This window comes from Charadrius vociferus, unplaced genomic scaffold (assembly GCF_000708025.1).
Source record: "Charadrius vociferus isolate BGI_N301 unplaced genomic scaffold, ASM70802v2 scaffold38, whole genome shotgun sequence".
Lineage (NCBI taxonomy): Eukaryota > Metazoa > Chordata > Aves > Charadriiformes > Charadriidae > Charadrius > Charadrius vociferus.
Genome location: NW_009650176.1, coordinates 5,317,700 through 5,335,622, shown reverse-complemented (window position 1 = coordinate 5,335,622; position 17,923 = coordinate 5,317,700). Strand labels below are relative to the sequence as shown.

The 17,923-nt window shown below is 36.8% G+C and overlaps 1 protein-coding gene across 1 annotated transcript; it reads left to right on the top strand.

The window, feature by feature from the left end:
* Positions 1–153: 153 nt before the first annotated feature.
* Positions 154–15,888, top strand: ACADSB (acyl-CoA dehydrogenase, short/branched chain). Its single transcript, XM_009892759.1, has 11 exons — positions 154–168; positions 4,329–4,488; positions 5,443–5,543; positions 6,306–6,512; positions 6,983–7,153; positions 9,392–9,517; positions 9,919–10,011; positions 12,596–12,655; positions 14,208–14,345; positions 15,032–15,131; positions 15,818–15,888. The coding sequence occupies exons 1-11, from the start codon at positions 154–156 to the stop codon at positions 15,886–15,888; spliced, it is 1,242 nt and encodes a 413-aa protein (XP_009891061.1).
* The last annotated feature ends 2,035 nt before the right edge of the window (positions 15,889–17,923 follow it).

The window sequence follows — 17,923 nt, the reverse complement described above, 5'->3', positions numbered from 1 at the left end:
CTGCAGGGGGTGAGGGCGGGTTGGGAAAGCCGCCGCCTCCTTCTGTTTTGCGGCTGTTTTTTTTTTTCCAGCACGGAGGGGTGGTATTGGGTAACTTCTTGCTAAGAAAAATCCCTGCAAGCCTTGTGAAAGGGCTCGTAGTTGGAGCGGCCCATGGCGGATGGGCCTGTGAGAAGACAGCACAGCTGCAGCAGCTGAGGTGCTTTGATGCCTCTGCTTAGCTGAAGAGACTTGTGGTACTGTAGGGGTAATCAAAAGATAAAAGAAAAATAAGCAGAAAACCTGGTTTTGTGCCGCACATGCTCTTTTGCTGTGCAGAGCGAGAAGGCATGCTGGCCTGGGACCTTCTCAGGGCAGCTTGTGGTGTGTTGTGACACCTGAAATAAAGAAAACCAACCCTATAAGTGAGGGCAAGCAAGCTTACTGTGATGGAGCTTCTCCTCTGAGAAATAGGAGCTGCCTGGAATGCAGCTAGTACAGATAGGGTGGAATTCATCAAGGAAAGCAAAGTGAGCTTGGGAAAATCCATTGCTTTGACCTTTTTTTATTTATATCGTAATGCTGCTAGCATTAAAATCTCGTTTTAGATTGTAAAATAAACAGAAGGAAACGAAAGGAACTAATCTTTAAAGAGCTGAGGTGGAGGTAAGAATGGAGATAAACAGAAAAATCAATGTTATCAGCAACCCAGAAACCAGTTTTCAAGTACATGTGTTTAGTAGGGCAAGCAGTCTGAATCTTGTATCAGTGTAAATCATTGCCTTACCTGCAGAAAAAGAAGAGGAAAAAAAGCAGGGAAGCAGTGTCAAAGCATTTGAGTAATGTACATGCACCTTAAATAACTATCTGAAAGTTAGTAATACTATATGACTGCATGACTTCTAAGAATAAAAATGTAAACAATAATGTAGTGACTTGAATATTCATTATTTTTTTAATCTAAATGTTGAAATAAAGAATCATTTCTGTGCTACACTGTGCTATTACTCTGGCTTACCCGTGGGTTGCTGCTCTGTGTGTGGGTGTTGCCAATGTAGGTCCTGTCCCTTGGGGCCATCTTACTGGTTTTAAGACTTCACAAGGTTATGAATATTCCTTTTGTCCTGTAGCACTATCTCAGTCGGGTATCAGACAATTGTTTCTCAGACCGTGTCTGCATACATATGTTGAGGGTTACCTTTGTTTCTCCTGCTGTGGTAGGACACCTTTCTGTGCTGCTCTCAAGTGGGTTGGTTGCAGTGTAAGAGCCTCCAAGTGAAAGCTTTGGGGAGCAGGGAAAGCCTGGGGTGGTTTCTGCTAAGTGGAGGTGAAGGAATGGGTGGTTACTATGAGCACCAACTTTCTTATAACCTCTGGCGTTGTTGCCAAGAGCAGGCCTGCTGTAATGGCTGTAATCTGTAACAAACACTGAGCTGTTACTGTTTTTGAAAGCTTCTACTTGCTAGCCAGGCTGTTGGCAGGTCACCTCAGCCTATACAGCCCTGCGCACTTGGGCTTGACCTTGCTGAGCTGTTTTTAATCAAGTTTGTCCAGCTTCCCATTTTCATGAAAGCATATGAGAAAAATCTGTGTATTTTTTGTGGTCTACAAAATCCGTGCTTCCTGCTTTGGACACGGCAGAGTCCTCTGTGTGTGTTTAGTGATGTGTTCACCTGCGTGGTCGATAATTCTACATCCAAGTGTCAGGTGCCATCAAATGAAAGTAGAGGTATTCCCAGAGTACTGCCAATTGTTTCAACAGTTCTGACTTATTGCTTACTGAGCATACCTACTCGCAGCTTTTCCAAAAGCTTTCTTTTTTTCCAAAAGTATTCTTAAAAAGGCACCATGCATTTTTCCTGGCAGCTCTTGGTCAGTACTGGTGAAGTATTCTCAGTGATTCATCTTTGGTTATGCCACTGTGGAAGAAAAATGCTCTTTTCTTTTTACTTGGAAGTAAAGTAGTGGAAGAAGCAGGAAGTATCTGTGATTTGTAATCCTGTAACTGCTCGGGAAGCATACTGTGTTAAATATGTATGTGTATGTGTGTATATACTTACGTTTTTCCTTCTTAGACCTTGCTAAGAATATGGACTTATGCAGGTGGATGTTTGATAGTCTTGCACGTCTGGGTGTTGAGTGACCCTGCCATAGCTCGATGTTCTGTAAATAATCCATTCCTGACTGACAGCTTCCAGAACATGGTTGCCTTGGATTTTATCTCTATTATAGGAACTTTTTGGTTTTTTGTGAAGATCTACAGGGACTCTAGTAACTTAGTCTTCATTTCAAAGTGTTGCAGCTATCGCTAATCATCCAAACTTTGTATTCATGCATCAGCCCCACTAGCCAGTATTTGTTTTATGTGACCAGGGGTGTTGAATGTGAATGAACATTGAATGTTCACAGCAATATTTGTTTCCTATGTTACCACTTCTTAGTTGTTTTTTTTTTGTCATGCATAACTGGTTGTGCTAAAGTCAGTTTCCTTACCATAATAGACTTGGGCATCTTGTCTGTAAGAGAAAAGGAGTCTGTAGATCTGTTTCACATCAGTTCTTTAGCCAGAGAGATGACAGGTGTTGAAAGCCAACATGAAAGAGAGTGAATTACTAGAAGGATCAAAGGAATTTTTACTTCCTGACCCCAAAGTTTTTGCCATTTTTTTGAGGAATGCTGCTATCACAGTGTGCATTGCAAAATTGTCCTGCATTCTGTGAGCTAAATAGCAGCTTGGTTACAGCACAGTCAGTCGATCTGCTCGCTATGGGGTTAGGAGTGTGTGCTGGCAAAAATGTATGTTGGCAGGCATATGCTCATTTATGCATTATTTTTATGGCACAGCTGTGTCTCTACTGGGGGCTTCTGTCAGCAGTTGTCTCTGTAAGACATTAATATCTCCACGCTTTAGACTGACATAGCAATAGTGATGGATATCTGTAGCAAAGATCTAATCTGTAGATGTTAGCCACAGAATAAGTTGGGGTTTGGGAGCTATGAGAGCAAAGACACTTTTCTGTCTTACCTCTTTTGAGATCAGTCAGTCGAACTGTGCTTCTTTTTTGAACACTGCTTTTCAGGAATACTTTTTGCAGCAGTTTAGCTACTGTTAGGCTCTTGCTTTTTGAGCAAGATCATATTCGTTATGCTTGCTTTTTTAAAAATCCTAAGAAATTATTCTGTGGTTAGAAAGTATGTTAACTTTCAAACCAAATGTGTTCCTTTCTAACGCCTGCTGTTACCTACTTGAGTAAGTCTGAACACTAAGTATAGTTCTCCAAGGTACGAACTAATTACCTGTCACATTATCTGTGTCCACCTACCTGACAATCACTGTGTGTAGCTTGCTCCCAAAGCCACTGTCTGTTTCTGTTCATTTTTGTGACTTTTGCCACATAGGCTTGACACCATTCCCCTATAGTAAAAAGCTCTTCCACTCTCTCCGTTGGATAAGCAATGCTTCTTGATATCATTTCAAATTATTGTATGTCGTGGATGAACTGGGAGAAGTTAAGCATAAATTACTCGTTTAGTTCCTTCATGTACTTTCTTAATAAATCAACCAAATAAGACACAGTAATGATTTGTTACATAGTGCTATCAACATACTAACTATAGGATTTAAACTAACTATTTTGAAATTAACTACAGAGAAACACTCAAATGCCAGGGCTTCATCTATGAAATGTGTGCTCACTCTGAAAATCGTGAAGTGGTAGGTAAGAATTCAGTTTGAATACAAAAATCCACAGTGCTGTTAAAGTTATGCTCTTTCACAGCAAAATACCAATAATCCAAATGAAGTGCTATCAGATTGCTTTAGAAGTGAGGGTTGCTGGCCTTTAGAAAAATCTGGGAGAAAGCTAAGTCTATCATTAAAGCTGACTGGTCTTCTGTAAAAACATTTGTATGTCTATTTTACATTTACTCTTATCATATTTGTTAATAAAGAGGTTAATTCTTCAAAATATACACTTACTACTATTGTAGCAGACTTATAAAACCATTCATAAAAATTAATATTATCAGCAGGGTTTTTTTGCTGTAAACACTAAGGTGGACCAAAATGAATGTTTGTGAATACTTTGTAAAATAACATTGTGTTAGCAAACTTCCAGAAAGAAAATTGTTTGGGGTTAAAAGAAGAGTTATTAAAGGACGGTTTTTTTAGGACACCGGGGGGTGGGGGGGTGTTATATCTCTCAAAACCCTTCAAACTGGACCTTGAATGTAGATTATATTTCCTATTCCATTCCTGAATAAAAACACTGGGTAAAATTGTGTATTGTTTCTGTCTACAAATACAAATTCTATTAACTGGTCTGATGTTCTGTATTTTTTGTCAACAGCTGAAAAGAAATTTGCCAGTGTACTTGGCTCCTTGGAGGGCTTCTCCGTGCGTCTTTAGATCCTCCAAATCAGAACTCAAGCCAAATATAGCCAGTGATGGAGTTGTGTGTGCTCCACTTCAGACATTCACTGAAGAGGAGACAATGCTGAAAAATATGGGTACGTATTATCTGTGTGTTTAAAATTCAGAAACGTCTAAATAAAAGTGAAATTTTAGCTTAAAAATTTATTTCAATTCTTTATTTCTAGTTAAATGGTGAGATTGTTGTGGGGGATTGTGCTTAATTTTAAAACTGCTTTAGTTCACAAGAGAAAAATGTAATGTTCTTTTCCTTGTTAGAAAGAAAATTGTCCACATACCACAGTTCCACATACCACAGTGCAGTTTACTCTGCATAAATATTAGCTGTTTAAGACTGTTGCCGTCGCGGAAGTGAAGTTGCCTGGCATTGACTCATGCCCTTTCTGAAGTGTTTAGTTCAGCTACAGTTAACTGCTCTGGCTGGTTTTCGGAGATTTCAAGTATACCCAGAACGGTTACAGGTGTGGTGTGTCCGCCATGCAGCCAGGCCTGCATGAAGGGACCGTGTTTCAGAAGGGATCATCAGAGCAAAGGTGAAAGAGGGAGGAGCAGCACATCTGGGAGAGAGCTTATAAATGGCTCTGGTTAAACAGGAACAGTCTTACAGGATTTTGTGCACTCAGAATAACATGCCATAAAGCCTGAGACCGTATTCACAAACTGCACGTTTAATTTATAAAGAAATACAATACAGCTAACCAAACAAGGGATGTATTTGAAATATTTTCTTTATTTTTTTTGTTCAGCCAATGTTACATAAGTGTTATTGAGATGTTTTCAAAGTTTCTGAATTTATAGCAAGCATTTGTTTTGGTTTAGAGAGTTGTAGCTGAGTTCAGAAAGCAGTTATGATTGAGCTTTGTGGCACATGACTTTGTTCCACTTGGGCAACGTTTTGTCCTTTTATTAACTGGTCTGGGAGACTCAGGGACTACATGCATAACCTGTCAGAAGTACGACACGACTGTTATATCGATCTTCAAGGAGAGTGTTAGAATACTTACATGCTCTCTTTCTTCTCTTCATTGCAGTGACAAAATTTGCTCAGGAACGAGTTGCACCTTTTGTGCAAAAAATGGATGAGGATTCGAAAATGGAAGACTCTATAATACAGGGATTGTTTGAACAAGGGGTCTGCATGCTTTTACTTAATCTTTTATTCAGAAAGTGACATCAGTTTATGAATCTCTACTGTGCACTTTTCAGATTTTTAGATTAAAATTTTGGATTTATCAACAGCAAAGCAACTTTCTCTTCTTTTTTTTACTGCATTATCACTCTCCATTTTTATTGTAATATTCTTTCCATCTCTCCCTCTTCCATACCACGTTCTTCATCTTATCTTTGAGTTCCTTGTCTTCTTCCCTGTTTCTTTTTTTTTTTTTTTTTTTTAACTGGATAAGCGTAATTCTGTAGTATCCTAGAACCAGCATGACCCTGATAAGTGTTGATGGAAAAGGGTATCAGGATTTAGGAGTCCTTTATGTCCTTACTGGACAACCACAAGGACTTGTGTTGTAGATATCCTGTTCATCACTCCTGGCTTCAATTTTAGCCTTTACTGCTATCAAACCTATCAAGCTTTTCTCTGTTTGGAATGTCATTTTATACAATGGCATCTGTACATATTTGACTTCTGTTGAGATTGCAATTGTTCTGGAAAATGTAATCAAATTAGGGTGATGATTGGCCTGTGCATGTTAGTTATTTCTTACATGAATTGACTCTCAGCTTCTGTGAAGAATTGTTAGTTTGTTAAGGGTATTGAAGGAAAACAGGTCTTTGGGGAAGGATCTGGAAACACATTATGTGTTTTAATCTCTTAAGTATCCGCTTGGATTAAAAAGTTGACAGGAACCAACAGATTGATATATTTGCATCTTTTACATTGCAGCTGATGAGTATTGATCTTGGGGAAGAATATGGAGGAACTGGAGCTTCTTTTTTTTCAATCATATTGGTGGTAGAAGAATTGGCCAAAGTTGATCCAGCTGTAGCTCTTCTATGTGAACTCCAAAATACGCTAACAAATAAGTTGTTCGTGACGTATGGCACAGAAGAACAAAAAAGAACTTACTTGCCCAGAGTCGCTAAAGATACAGTGAGTCAAATCCTCACTTTACTAAACTATAGTGTAATGTTTAATAGTTAAGTAATGTTAGCGAGGTGGTTTTTCTCAGTAACTAAATGGGTGACTGGAGCATTGGAAAATATGTGTGAACTTTGAAACACTGGTTGGAGCTGAGCTTTGTGATGATATAAGTATGTCCTGTCATCAGTAGCTGAGAGGTAAAAGTGGAAAAGTGGAAAGGTGCTTATTGGTTTCATTAAAATTTAATTTACTGTGGAAAAGAACTTTAAAGCAGTTGGCTTTGAGACACGTGTAGTTACATAGTGTTTCTATTCTTAATCTCCGTATCTGTTGAAACTTGGTTACTTTGATGCAATAGGTTAAAATGTATGAATTTGAGACTTGTGCTTTTTTGTAACTATTTTTGTGGCAGAATTTGTCATATGTGGTACCTATATGTGCAGTAAAAATTGAAATTATTTTTTCCCTTCAATTGGCAGATAGGCAGTTTCTGTCTTTCGGAGGCTGGAGCTGGCAGTGATGCTTTTTCTTTGAAGACTCGGGCTGAAAAGAAAGGAGACTACTATATTATCAATGGCTCAAAGATGTGGATTAGCTTAGCAGAACACGCAGGAGTTTTCTTTGTGATGGCAAATACAGATCCGTCCTTAGTAAGTTGCTGAAGAATAGTTGCAATTCAGTAACAGCTGATGATGTATGAAACTATGGATTTTGATTAATAATCTGATGTTAAAGGTTAATATTCTGTGAACCTTTTCCTAGCTGACAACAAACCTTTAAAAATATTTCCCAACAAAAATTGACAACTTGCTGAGTAATTTAATAAATTCCTCCCACCAGGGAAAATAAAAATGTCAGAATCATAATTGCTTAGAAGAAGAGCACAGTATGCATTGGTATTATTCTGAGAATAGAAGAACAGGTAGTCTAAGTCTTTCCAACCCTTCTGACTTAACTGGCAAGTTGCTGTTTTTAAAAGGCAAAACAGAGCTTAGGCTAAATGCACAGGAAAACTAACAAGAATACAACACGAAAGTATGTTCAGGTAAAAAAATACATAGCTGAATATGTGTGTTTCAAGTTTTGTCACCAATTTGGATATAGGTAGTAGAATCAGAAAAGTCAACTGCAGGCTTTAAAATGTGCTATACCAGTACAGTAAAGTGATAATCAAATACAAAACGAAATTGCTTAAAACTTTTAGCTATTTTTTAAACTTCCAGTATCTCTTTCTTAAGAATTTTATTTGAAGATATTTATTTTTAAAATTAAAATTTCATGTTTTGCCTAAATAAGAGGAGGGGGTTTTCTTTCATTGTATCAAACAGTTGAACATCCTGTCACTTTCTGAATTTTTATTCATTTTTTCACAAGCTGGTGGGTGATTTGAGTACTGCACACAAAGAAATATCAAAATATGTTTGATAAGGGCGTTTCTATATTTGTTAACTGTTGTGCATTGCTGTGTAATCTGGAGTTGTTTCTGTATTAGTGTAACATTTCAAAAATACGTAATACATTGTCTGCTTAAAGTTAGAAATTTGCTTTTAAATATTCAAGAAGGAGATTAAAAGTCAATGCTGCTCAAAGATTAAATAAGAATTGATGTCAGGGTAAATGAGAAAACAGACCAGTGTAGAATTGTGTACTGAAATGTACACTCTGCAGTAGCAGCTCCCATTCGGAGAGGTGGGCTGTCACTGAGGTGAGATTGAAACAGCCGCCTCCTCTTTAATAAGAGGCAACTCTTCCAAGGGAACCACAGGACTTTTTCTGCCTCTCAGTGTCATCCTCTTAGTGAGAGGAGGTGCTGTGAACGTTAGGGGCAGGGAGAGATGGAAACATGGCCAGGAACACCTCATGTTTCTGTCACATGTACCTTGTAGCGTGCTGCATAAGAGACACTGCTGTGGTTCTAGCAGGGGGAGATGCTGAGGGAACAAGAATGAGTGGTGGAAAGGAGAGAGAACTGGGAATAAGAATTACACAGAGGGAAAAAGAGAAAGTGACAGCTATCGGGAATGACTGTTCTGTACCTCAAGAATCTAGTTTAAGACTTCAGAGATGTGAAGATTGTAAGTCTGTATGTAGGAGATGCCAGAATTTGATTGGCTATACAATCTATGTGTTGTCACGTTCATTATTTAGTGTCCTGTCCAGATCATTATCTGAATATCAAATCAACTCTTTGAGCTTTTTGATAACAACCATCATAATGATTTCAGACCACTTTAATTATATTCCCGCTACCTCTCTAAAGTGAAGAGACAGTGTTATCAGTGTTCTGCAAACCGGAATCACAAGGAGAATATGTACACCAATTTTGGGTGTTAAATTTGGTCTATTATAATATTTACAATTATGCTTCACTTTGAATATACAGGCACAGTTCCCAGTGACACCAGTCTCCTCAGTCAGTGCTCTTGCTTTGGACAACCTTAAAAGGAAGAGTATATATGCAGCTTTCCATGAGAAGAGTAGCTGAAGTAATTGGGCTTAAGTAAAATCTTGCATCCTATAGAATCATCTGATGGATGGGTTTAGAGCCATTATTCGTTTGACCACTTTAGTCTAAAGGTACCCAATGGCTTCTTGCAGTACGTTGTTTGACTGTGACATATGTTATAATAGCAAGCAGTAACTTGCTTACCTTTTATTTACTTATATATATATATAAGCTATCTTTGGCCTTTGTTAAGTCATAATTAGCAGGCATAGAAGGAATAGAAGACAGTGCCAGTGTTTTTTTCATTAATTATTTAAATAAATAAATAAATAAATAAAAATAAGCAGGCATAAAATTTCGGTATTGGAGGGAGGTATTTAGACCACCATTTGGTGATATTAGTATAAAAAACAGTTCTTGGTTATATTTTAATTCATCCTAGGGATACAGGGGAATTACATGCTTCATAGTAGACCGCAACACAGAGGGACTGCATGTGGGAAAGAAGGAGGACAAGCTTGGAATCAGAGCATCTTCCACCTGCCCAGTAACATTTGAAAATGTTAAGGTATTGTAAGTTGTTTAGCTATTGAAGCATAATTTGTGCATAATTGGAACTTTACCACATATCAGGAAAGAACTTTAACTAAATTCCCAATATTCTTTTTCCTCAGACATACTGATTGTTTGGCATATTTTAACTTTTTCCTCCCTATTCTTTCACAGAAGTCTTGAAGGGGGTTGGTTTTCTTAAATTTTGCTACAGATTTTCTCAGTCATCAGTTTATAATCACATGTATCAGGAAGAGTTCTAATCAGATATTCTAGGAATCAAACATCTGGTTTGTGTTTTATGCCTTCTCGTGTAAGGAACATTAAATAAAACATATACACTGATTCACCTATGAACCCTACTAGCAGTTGCAAAGCAGAACAGAACAGAAATAATTGAGTGCTTTTATTCTTTAGGTTCCTGAGACCAATATCCTGGGAAAAGTTGGACAAGGCTATAAGTACGCAATTGGAATGCTGAATACCGGCAGAATAGGTATTGCTGCACAGGTGGGTGATTTTGTTTAATACTGAATACAATCAGTATATAACTTTGAATTTGGATTGATATATACAAAATATTTAAAGCTAATAAAAGTATATTATTTGGAAAATACTTTATTAAAAACTGAATTGCCACTAGATGTCACTATTCCTGTAGCTAAGTTACAGTAAAATACTGAAACAACTGGAAATGGTAAAATTCTCCTTTGGTGACATAAGCAATAGATTTAGAAAACATTAAATGGCAATTAGTTTGTCTTGGTAGTTAACTTATTGCTACTGGAATACACCAACGTTTTTATCTTCCATTATGCAAATTCATTTTACAAAAAAACCTAGCTTTGGAAAATTTAACACTGAAATGTATGGTATTAATGCTGGGATTGCCAAATGTGAGCTTATGATAATTGATGTTTTCTCAACAAGTTATTTTTAAAAATCAACTTATTTTTGAAATAATATGATTTATTTTTTTTAATAGCAGAAGTGTCTGAGCTCATTGTTGTGTTTGAAAATTGCACCTTATGGCATATTAGGGGAAAATATTTGCTGACCTTGGTGTTATTTCAAAATGTTGTATTTTGTTGTTAACTTAGTTTGGATCTCAGATTGCTGCTGATTTCAGTGGAAATCAAGTTCAGCCCTATAATAAAATGACTTATGACAATTTTTTGTATTTTTAATTTACTTTTGAAAGTAATCTTTTCTTTGTTTCTACTTTGTTGTGGATGTAGTTGTGCTGTGTAGGGCAGAATACGTCTGTACTACCAGTCTCCCTTATCTTTCGCCCTAGTTTGCAAACAGACCAGAAGTAATAATCCTCTTGAAATTTAGACTTTCCACATGGCAGTATACTGTGCTGCTAAATGGGTTGGCTTTTCCATCATTTCTAATGATTATCTGTGATTAAACTTTGTCTGATGTGGCATTTAAAAACTAGTGCTGTGGGCCCTGTTGTTCCCAGAGATATAAATAATATAGAAGCTCTGGCAGTAAAATACATGGTCTGGATTTTACTTTTAATTACTCCAAGTTACACTTATAACCTAATTAAAAGTTAAGGTCAGGTAGTTGTTATATCTTAGTTACTACTTGCTTGGTACCTTCAAATGAAGAAAAATGTACTTGAATGTACAAGAACAGCAGTTCTAAAGCCCTGTAGTATTGAATTTAGTTTTGCCGTAGTAGTAGTTTTAAAAGATAATTAACATCTTATAAAACGTAATTGTGGCTGTGAAAACTGTTTCAGATAGTTTTAGTGCAAGGTAGCTGCATATATTGTTACAGGTGCTGAAGTTGGTATGCTTGGTTCGTCTATGTGAGTTTATATAAGAAGGTAACAAATCTGGTAATACAGCTGATTAGCAGCAGACTATTATTTTCCTATGTTCTTTTCCCACATACTAATTTTCCTGTGTATTTGTTGTGTTTTGGGTTTGGTTTTTTTCCTAGAATGATTAAGGAGTAGATGTTTGAACCCAGTCAGAGCCATGTTTTTATCTTCTTGGGGCCCTTGGCTTTCAGCTTAATATGTCGGTCTATCCAAAAATACCCATACACTACTGTACATCATTAAAAGTAGTTTGACATAAGCTGCTTGATGTGGCAGCTGACTGCCACGTTGTAGTATCCCGACTTTGACTTAGAAAAGTTTGATGAGATTCTAATTTTACCGTATTCTGTTACCTTGCTTTTTGATAGTTCTTCATGCCATTCATTCTCCTCACCCCACCCCCCACCCCCCGCCTCCTTTGATGCTTACCCTAATTTAATTTCCTATCTTTGTTTTTCCTGGAAAGAAACTAAGTAGAACGAATGTGTTCAGATAGATGGTAGTTATATAATGAAACCAACTGATCTTTACCGAGAGGTGTGTATGCCAAGATATATGAAAGACAGGGTCCTTTCTTTACTATCTTGTTTGGAATGGAATACGCTTCTTAAAATTTGGTGATTAAACAAACATAAAACTAGTTTACTTTCCAGATTTCATAATGTTTCTTTAGGCTAACAAATCAAACACTAAGGTAGATGTGAGTTACCTCTTTATAAATGTTCATATGTAGTTTTCCCAGATGTTATCCTCCAAGGTAACAATTGTGTTTTGCTGTCTTTGCTGCTGAGTGAAGAGTATGTGAAAAGACATCTTCTAAAATTGTTCTGTTGACTTGGTTTTTTTTCTGGAAAACGCTGGAACAAATCTCTCCTTCCACTGTATTAATTTTCTAACTTCTGAAATAAATTGCTAATTCTGACATTCTAGTGTCTTCTATAAAATGAGAAATTATTCTGATTTTGAAAATAGCTTTGAATAATCAAATTATTTTTCCTTTAATAGCTCTTTAGTTTACAGTAAATTTCCCTTGTAATTAAGAATTCCCAGAAACACTTTAATATTTCCACGAGCACAATTGACCCATAAGTTTTGTTCAAAATGAGTGATAGTGTTTTCACACATATTTTGCCTTTAGTAAAAGTTTCTTTCAGGAATGGAATAGAATAGGATGGAATAGGCTTATTCATCAAAGTTTGATTTTTTTTATTTTTTTTTTTTGTCCTAACTGACCTCAGTATGTCTTACTTCTTACAGATGTTAGGACTGGCACAGGGGTGGAGAGTCCAGTTTGGGAAAAGCGTATTCGATTTCCAGGTATTTGTTAATGAACACACGGGAAGTTTCCTCCAAGAGAGTAGTAGTTACCACAGTAGATGAAGTCAGTAAAATGAGTAATCTGATTTGCATCATTTGTGCTCCACTTTGTGTCATGTCTCCACTTACCAATATTTGAGAAGAATTTTTCAAAAGAATTTCAGATGAGCATTGATCTGCCACGCAAAATATATAAATTCAGTGCTATGTGCCTTTGCAAGTACTGTATAAATCATTTAAAACTTCAAAACATTATTAACATAACTCCTTTTGCTTGATAGTATATTCAGTGCCTTTGAAAATAATACACATGGAACCCCCTTTCTCTTCTGATTTTAATATCACAGTATGTTGAATGTGCTCCAGTTTTTACAGCCTTTCATGAGGTGTAGGGGACAGCCTTTTTCTGGAGACACTAGAAATTATAAAAAGATGAGGAAAACTGATTGAATTATTAGATTTCCTGTGTTATACAAAGACATTTAGTTTTCATGATAATATCTGTATCTTAAAACGAAAAAGGCTCTTTGTTGCAAAAATGATGTATAGTTTAATAAGGAAGATATGTAATTGTAATTGCTATAGTAATTTTCTTGTTAAAAGAAACCTACATCTCAGCTGAAGAGAAGGAACATTAGTACTACTCATAATTTATACAAATTTTAGGAAGCACCTACAGATATCTAGGAAATTAGTGGAACTGCGTCTTTTGAATGGGAAATGGAATTTTTAATTGCCAAATCATTTTGTTATTTTGACCTGCATATATATTTTTGCAAATTTCAGGGAGCAGTGTTAATAAGATGAAAGATTTCATTGTGTTTTAGGAGCAAATTAGGCTGCTAAATGTTCGTTTTCCGTCATCATCATGTTTGGGTCTTCTTATATAAACCTATTCTTCTGCAATACCTACCATTTAGATGTGAGCTCCATCACCTTTTCCCTTCCCTTTGAATCCATGCATCAGTCATGTCCTCTATACTTCTATGCTGCTCCTAACTCTTCTCTAATGGCTTATGGGACATGGGAAGAAGTGGTTGTCACCTCGCTAGTCCTCCACTTTATTTAAGAGGTACTTTTTTCAAGTCTTTCTCAGTCAAGCTCATCAAGGAGTTAGACTTGTTAATGTACGAATGTTCTCAACAGACAGCTGCAAAATAAAAACACAGCTTTGACCTACCCAGGTCTTTGTGGCGCTCAGGAAAGCATTAAGGTTTGGCTGAAATTTTCCTTGATATTCATGGGTGCAATTAGGTTCACATTGAACCCTCCTGTCCAGCTAGTCAGGCAAGATGTTTCCCAGTATGCCTGAATCCAAGAAGAGGGAAGGAGAAAATGGGAGTGCAGTTCCTAAAAGGACTTTGGTGGCCCAGAGGTTTTCCAACGTTGATGTCATAGATACAGAGATGCGCAGAATTACTAGTCCGTCTAGATTTTGTATTTTCATTTCACAGTGTAGGTATGTTCCTTGGTGAAAAGAATAGTTCTTGCTAGAAATTCCAGTTGAGTACTAGATACTGGTTCTGTCTGACTTGCGGTGTGCTTATTACAGGGGATGCAACATCAGATAGCTCAGGTGGCCACGCAGTTGGAGGCGGCGAGATTGCTGACCTACAACGCAGCTCGTCTTGCAGAAACGGGAAGGCCATTCATCAAGGAGGCAAGCATGGCCAAATACTACGCTGCTGAGGTAACCTGCAGTTTCTTTGTTCAGTGGATTTATTTCATTCCTGTTTACACATTTCTTCTGTTACTGAATGTACAACTTTTAATTCATGTTTTGCTGTGAGATCTGTGGATGTACTTTTACCTTGTTTCTTGTTCTCAGTCCATGTATAGAGTGTAAAGTAGGCCACCAATGAATGATCTGCTCACACCCCTAAATAAAATTTTGAAAAACAAGCAACAACATTAGAAGAGAAAGTGAATTAGTATTTTTACTTATCTAGAGAGATTTCATTTTCTTAGAATTCTCCTTTTGTGGCTGGAGAAGTGGCATGGTGAGACTTCATTTGTGACCATCTCAACTTTGCTGGTCACAACTGAGAGTCTTAGTACAATTCAAAACTGGATTGCTTCTGCTTCTTCGTAATTGCCGTGTTGCATACTGCTGCTCATCTTTTTCATAGTGTAGCATATGAATATTGTGATAATGATTACTGAATTCTTGATGTCATCTGATTTAGAAAAATGTCAGGTTTATTCTAAAATAACTTGCATAAATAAGATGAATACAAAAATATCGGTACTTCCTCTTCCCGCTTGTTCTAGTTGTTGCTGTTTTGTTTTTACTTTAAATAGCTACAAAGAATAACATTTACTACCACCTGCATGAAGTTGGATCCTGAAATTGTACCCCTGAAACTATTTTCATAGGTTGCAACACTGACAACTAGTAAATGTATTGAATGGATGGGTGGCGTTGGATTCACAAAAAACTATCCAATAGAAAAGTACTATCGTGACTGCAAGATAGGTGAGTGATAGTTTCTTAAAAAGTATTTCGTGTAGCATTAGTAGTATTAAAGTTTGGGGATGAACGACTAGCTATTTTTTTAAGATATTTTTTCCATGAGACACTAATTAAAACTTATTCCAAGGCTCAGATGTAAGAAGGTAAAACTTTAGGTATAAACACTTGTGTAGGTAAGGTTAGTTGAAATGTTTCATTAGATACCAATAAAATACAGACACACACACACATCGTGTCCCGTTCTATTCAGGAAATTCCAGTTCAAAAACATTGAAAATACTTTCTTTGCCTTTAAGATCTGAATCTATGTGGGGTTTTATTTTCAGGACTTCCTTGTTTACCAGTGTAGTCCTCAGACCTAACAGTTTGACATTTCTAACAATATTACCCTTTGATTTTTATTGCTGATAGCATTTGTAAATACTTAATTTTTGTTGTTTATTTAGGAACTGCTTTTCAGGAAAATGTCTTGTCATTATGTCATACCAGCAGAAGAGTATTTTAATTGATGCAGATAATAAAATATGAACATTTCTATAAATAATAATTCTGTTTCTAGAACTTGCTCAGTAAAGCTTCACTTCATAATTGTAAATATTCTAACTAGACTGTTGCAATGATATCTTGGTCTCTTTTCATATACTCCCTGTGGTTTTGTAGTCTTCTAATATATTTTCTTTTCATTTCAGGTACAATATATGAAGGAACTTCAAATATCCAGTTGAGCACCATTGCAAAAAGCTTAGCACAGGAGTACTGAAACCATAAGGACTTCCTGACTGTTGATGGAAATTATTTCTCTGAACACTCATTGTGAATTACATATTTATTTGTAACTATAAAAATCGTAAGAATGCAACATCACAGACAAAATTGTAAGGAAAACCATGAATTCCCCATTTCAGGACAGTGAGTGTGTAATTCATGTGAAATCATGAATTCCACATTCAAATCCAAATCATGGGTTCAAAGTATCTCTTTCTGCCCCAGACACTTCTAAGCTAATACATTGGCTGAAATTATTTTGTTGCCATAGGTTTGCAAACAATGTATCTCCACTGTGAGATTTCAAAGTGAAAACAAAAGAAGCCAAATCCTTAGCTTTGCCTGGTGTGAAAGGTTCTGTTAAGCCACCTGGGAGAAAGTACTCCACGTGTGCAGCAGAACCGTTGCACGGCATGAAGCTGCTGTTTGTTCGTGATGCCCTTTATTAGCATGGTGTACAGGAGGAGAGGTGTGTGGAAAGAGACAGAAGTGATGGTTTCCTCTCTCCCGGGTGGAGCAATATCTGTGGAGCTGCTGTAATTGGAGTAATTTTTATAGCAGCCCTTAGTGTGTTCTTAAGTATATCTTGGTAATTAAGCCCTTCCAGCCCCAGTTTGTAGTACTGAAAGGTGGATAATATCTACCTCCCTTTCTAGCTTTCTCAGCTGTTAAGGGTTTTAATCTAAGAGGCTATTTATAGTTCTCCTTTCATAAAAGGTTGAGTTGAAATCTTTGTGAAATGGGGTTAAAAAAGCTCTAGTAGTTCTGCAAAAAGACAGAGATATAAGCTAGGTAATAGGAATGCTGTGATACTACATCACAGTGGCCTTTCTGTGTCCAATGCATTTTACGAACTTTAATCCTCAGAGCCTTCCTGGGAGTTAGGGAAGGACTGTTAATTTGCAGCTTAGAAAACTCGCTCATGGAAGTTAGTGGTTCTCTACTAAAAGAAAGAAGTTTTTCTCCTTGGAGGGGGGTGAGAAGTATTTGCTTTTTTATCTCTCTTGTTTACTTTAAAATTAGACATTATTTACTAGAGAAACCTCTTCAGTAGTGGAGAACTAATTAACTAAGAATCAAGAGATAGAAAGCTTACTATAGTAAAAATTATTATAATTGCTGCAATCAGCAATTTGTTTCAAGTGTTTTGGGGAGGGAATGATTTGGTTTCTGGTTTTGGCTGACTTAAAAGAATCTCATTTTTAAAGCTTGCTAGTCACTGATGATGCACTTTGAGTGGAGCTTAGACCGTTACAGTCTGAGACTCCTAAAGGATTTTCTGGCAAAACTAGGGTAAATGACACTTAACAAGTATGATTTTGTAAAACAAGCAGACTGCAGTGCCTTATACAAAGCAACAAGCAAGGAGGAAAAGGACTATTAAAAAGTTTTTCTGACTTGTTGTGAGCTTCAAAGGGAAGTAACTACTTCTAGTGAATGTCGCCCCCCACATACATGTTTTGCCTGTTGATAGGCAAAGAATTAATGTGGTATTTATCTTTATGCCAATAAAAAAAAAGCACCTCCCATATCAGTTTGATCACCAGCTTTGAGATTTTGAAAAATGTAAGAGTAGGAGCATAAACTAGGTAATTTCTGAAGATTCCTTCTAGCTATATTATTATTATTATTGGTGGTGTTATTATTAATATTAATGCATTTCAGGTTGCTTGCTTTCTTTCAGCTGAATTGAAAAAGCTGGGGAGATTGTTAGACTAGGATTAAGACTGCAGACACAGCAACAGTTAGCTACAATTATTCTGCTCAACATAGTCTATCTGCAAGTCTGAAATGATCATAACCATACTACAGATGCTTGAGTGAACACTGATGAATATGGTGAGTTGTGCTCAGGTGAGATGCAGCCCTTAGGTGCTGCAGTTTAACCTGCTTTTGCTAACATGAGTGTCAGCAGAGATCAGGCGTTGATTCATACTGTTTAGTAGGTCTCCTTGTTTGAGATACTCTCTTAGTTTGGCTTCTGTGGTTTTGTGTGAGGCTAGGAAGTGAGTGAAAATACTTAAGTGACT

What these genes read in the sequence shown, in the direction of transcription:
- ACADSB (XM_009892759.1), top strand. An exon ending in CCAGAGTCGCTAAAGATACA is followed by an intron (nt 6,513 to 6,982) that starts GTGAGTCAAATC and finishes TTCAATTGGCAG; the next exon opens with ATAGGCAGTTTCTGTCTTTC. An exon ending in CCAAATACTACGCTGCTGAG is followed by an intron (nt 14,346 to 15,031) that starts GTAACCTGCAGT and finishes CTATTTTCATAG; the next exon opens with GTTGCAACACTGACAACTAG.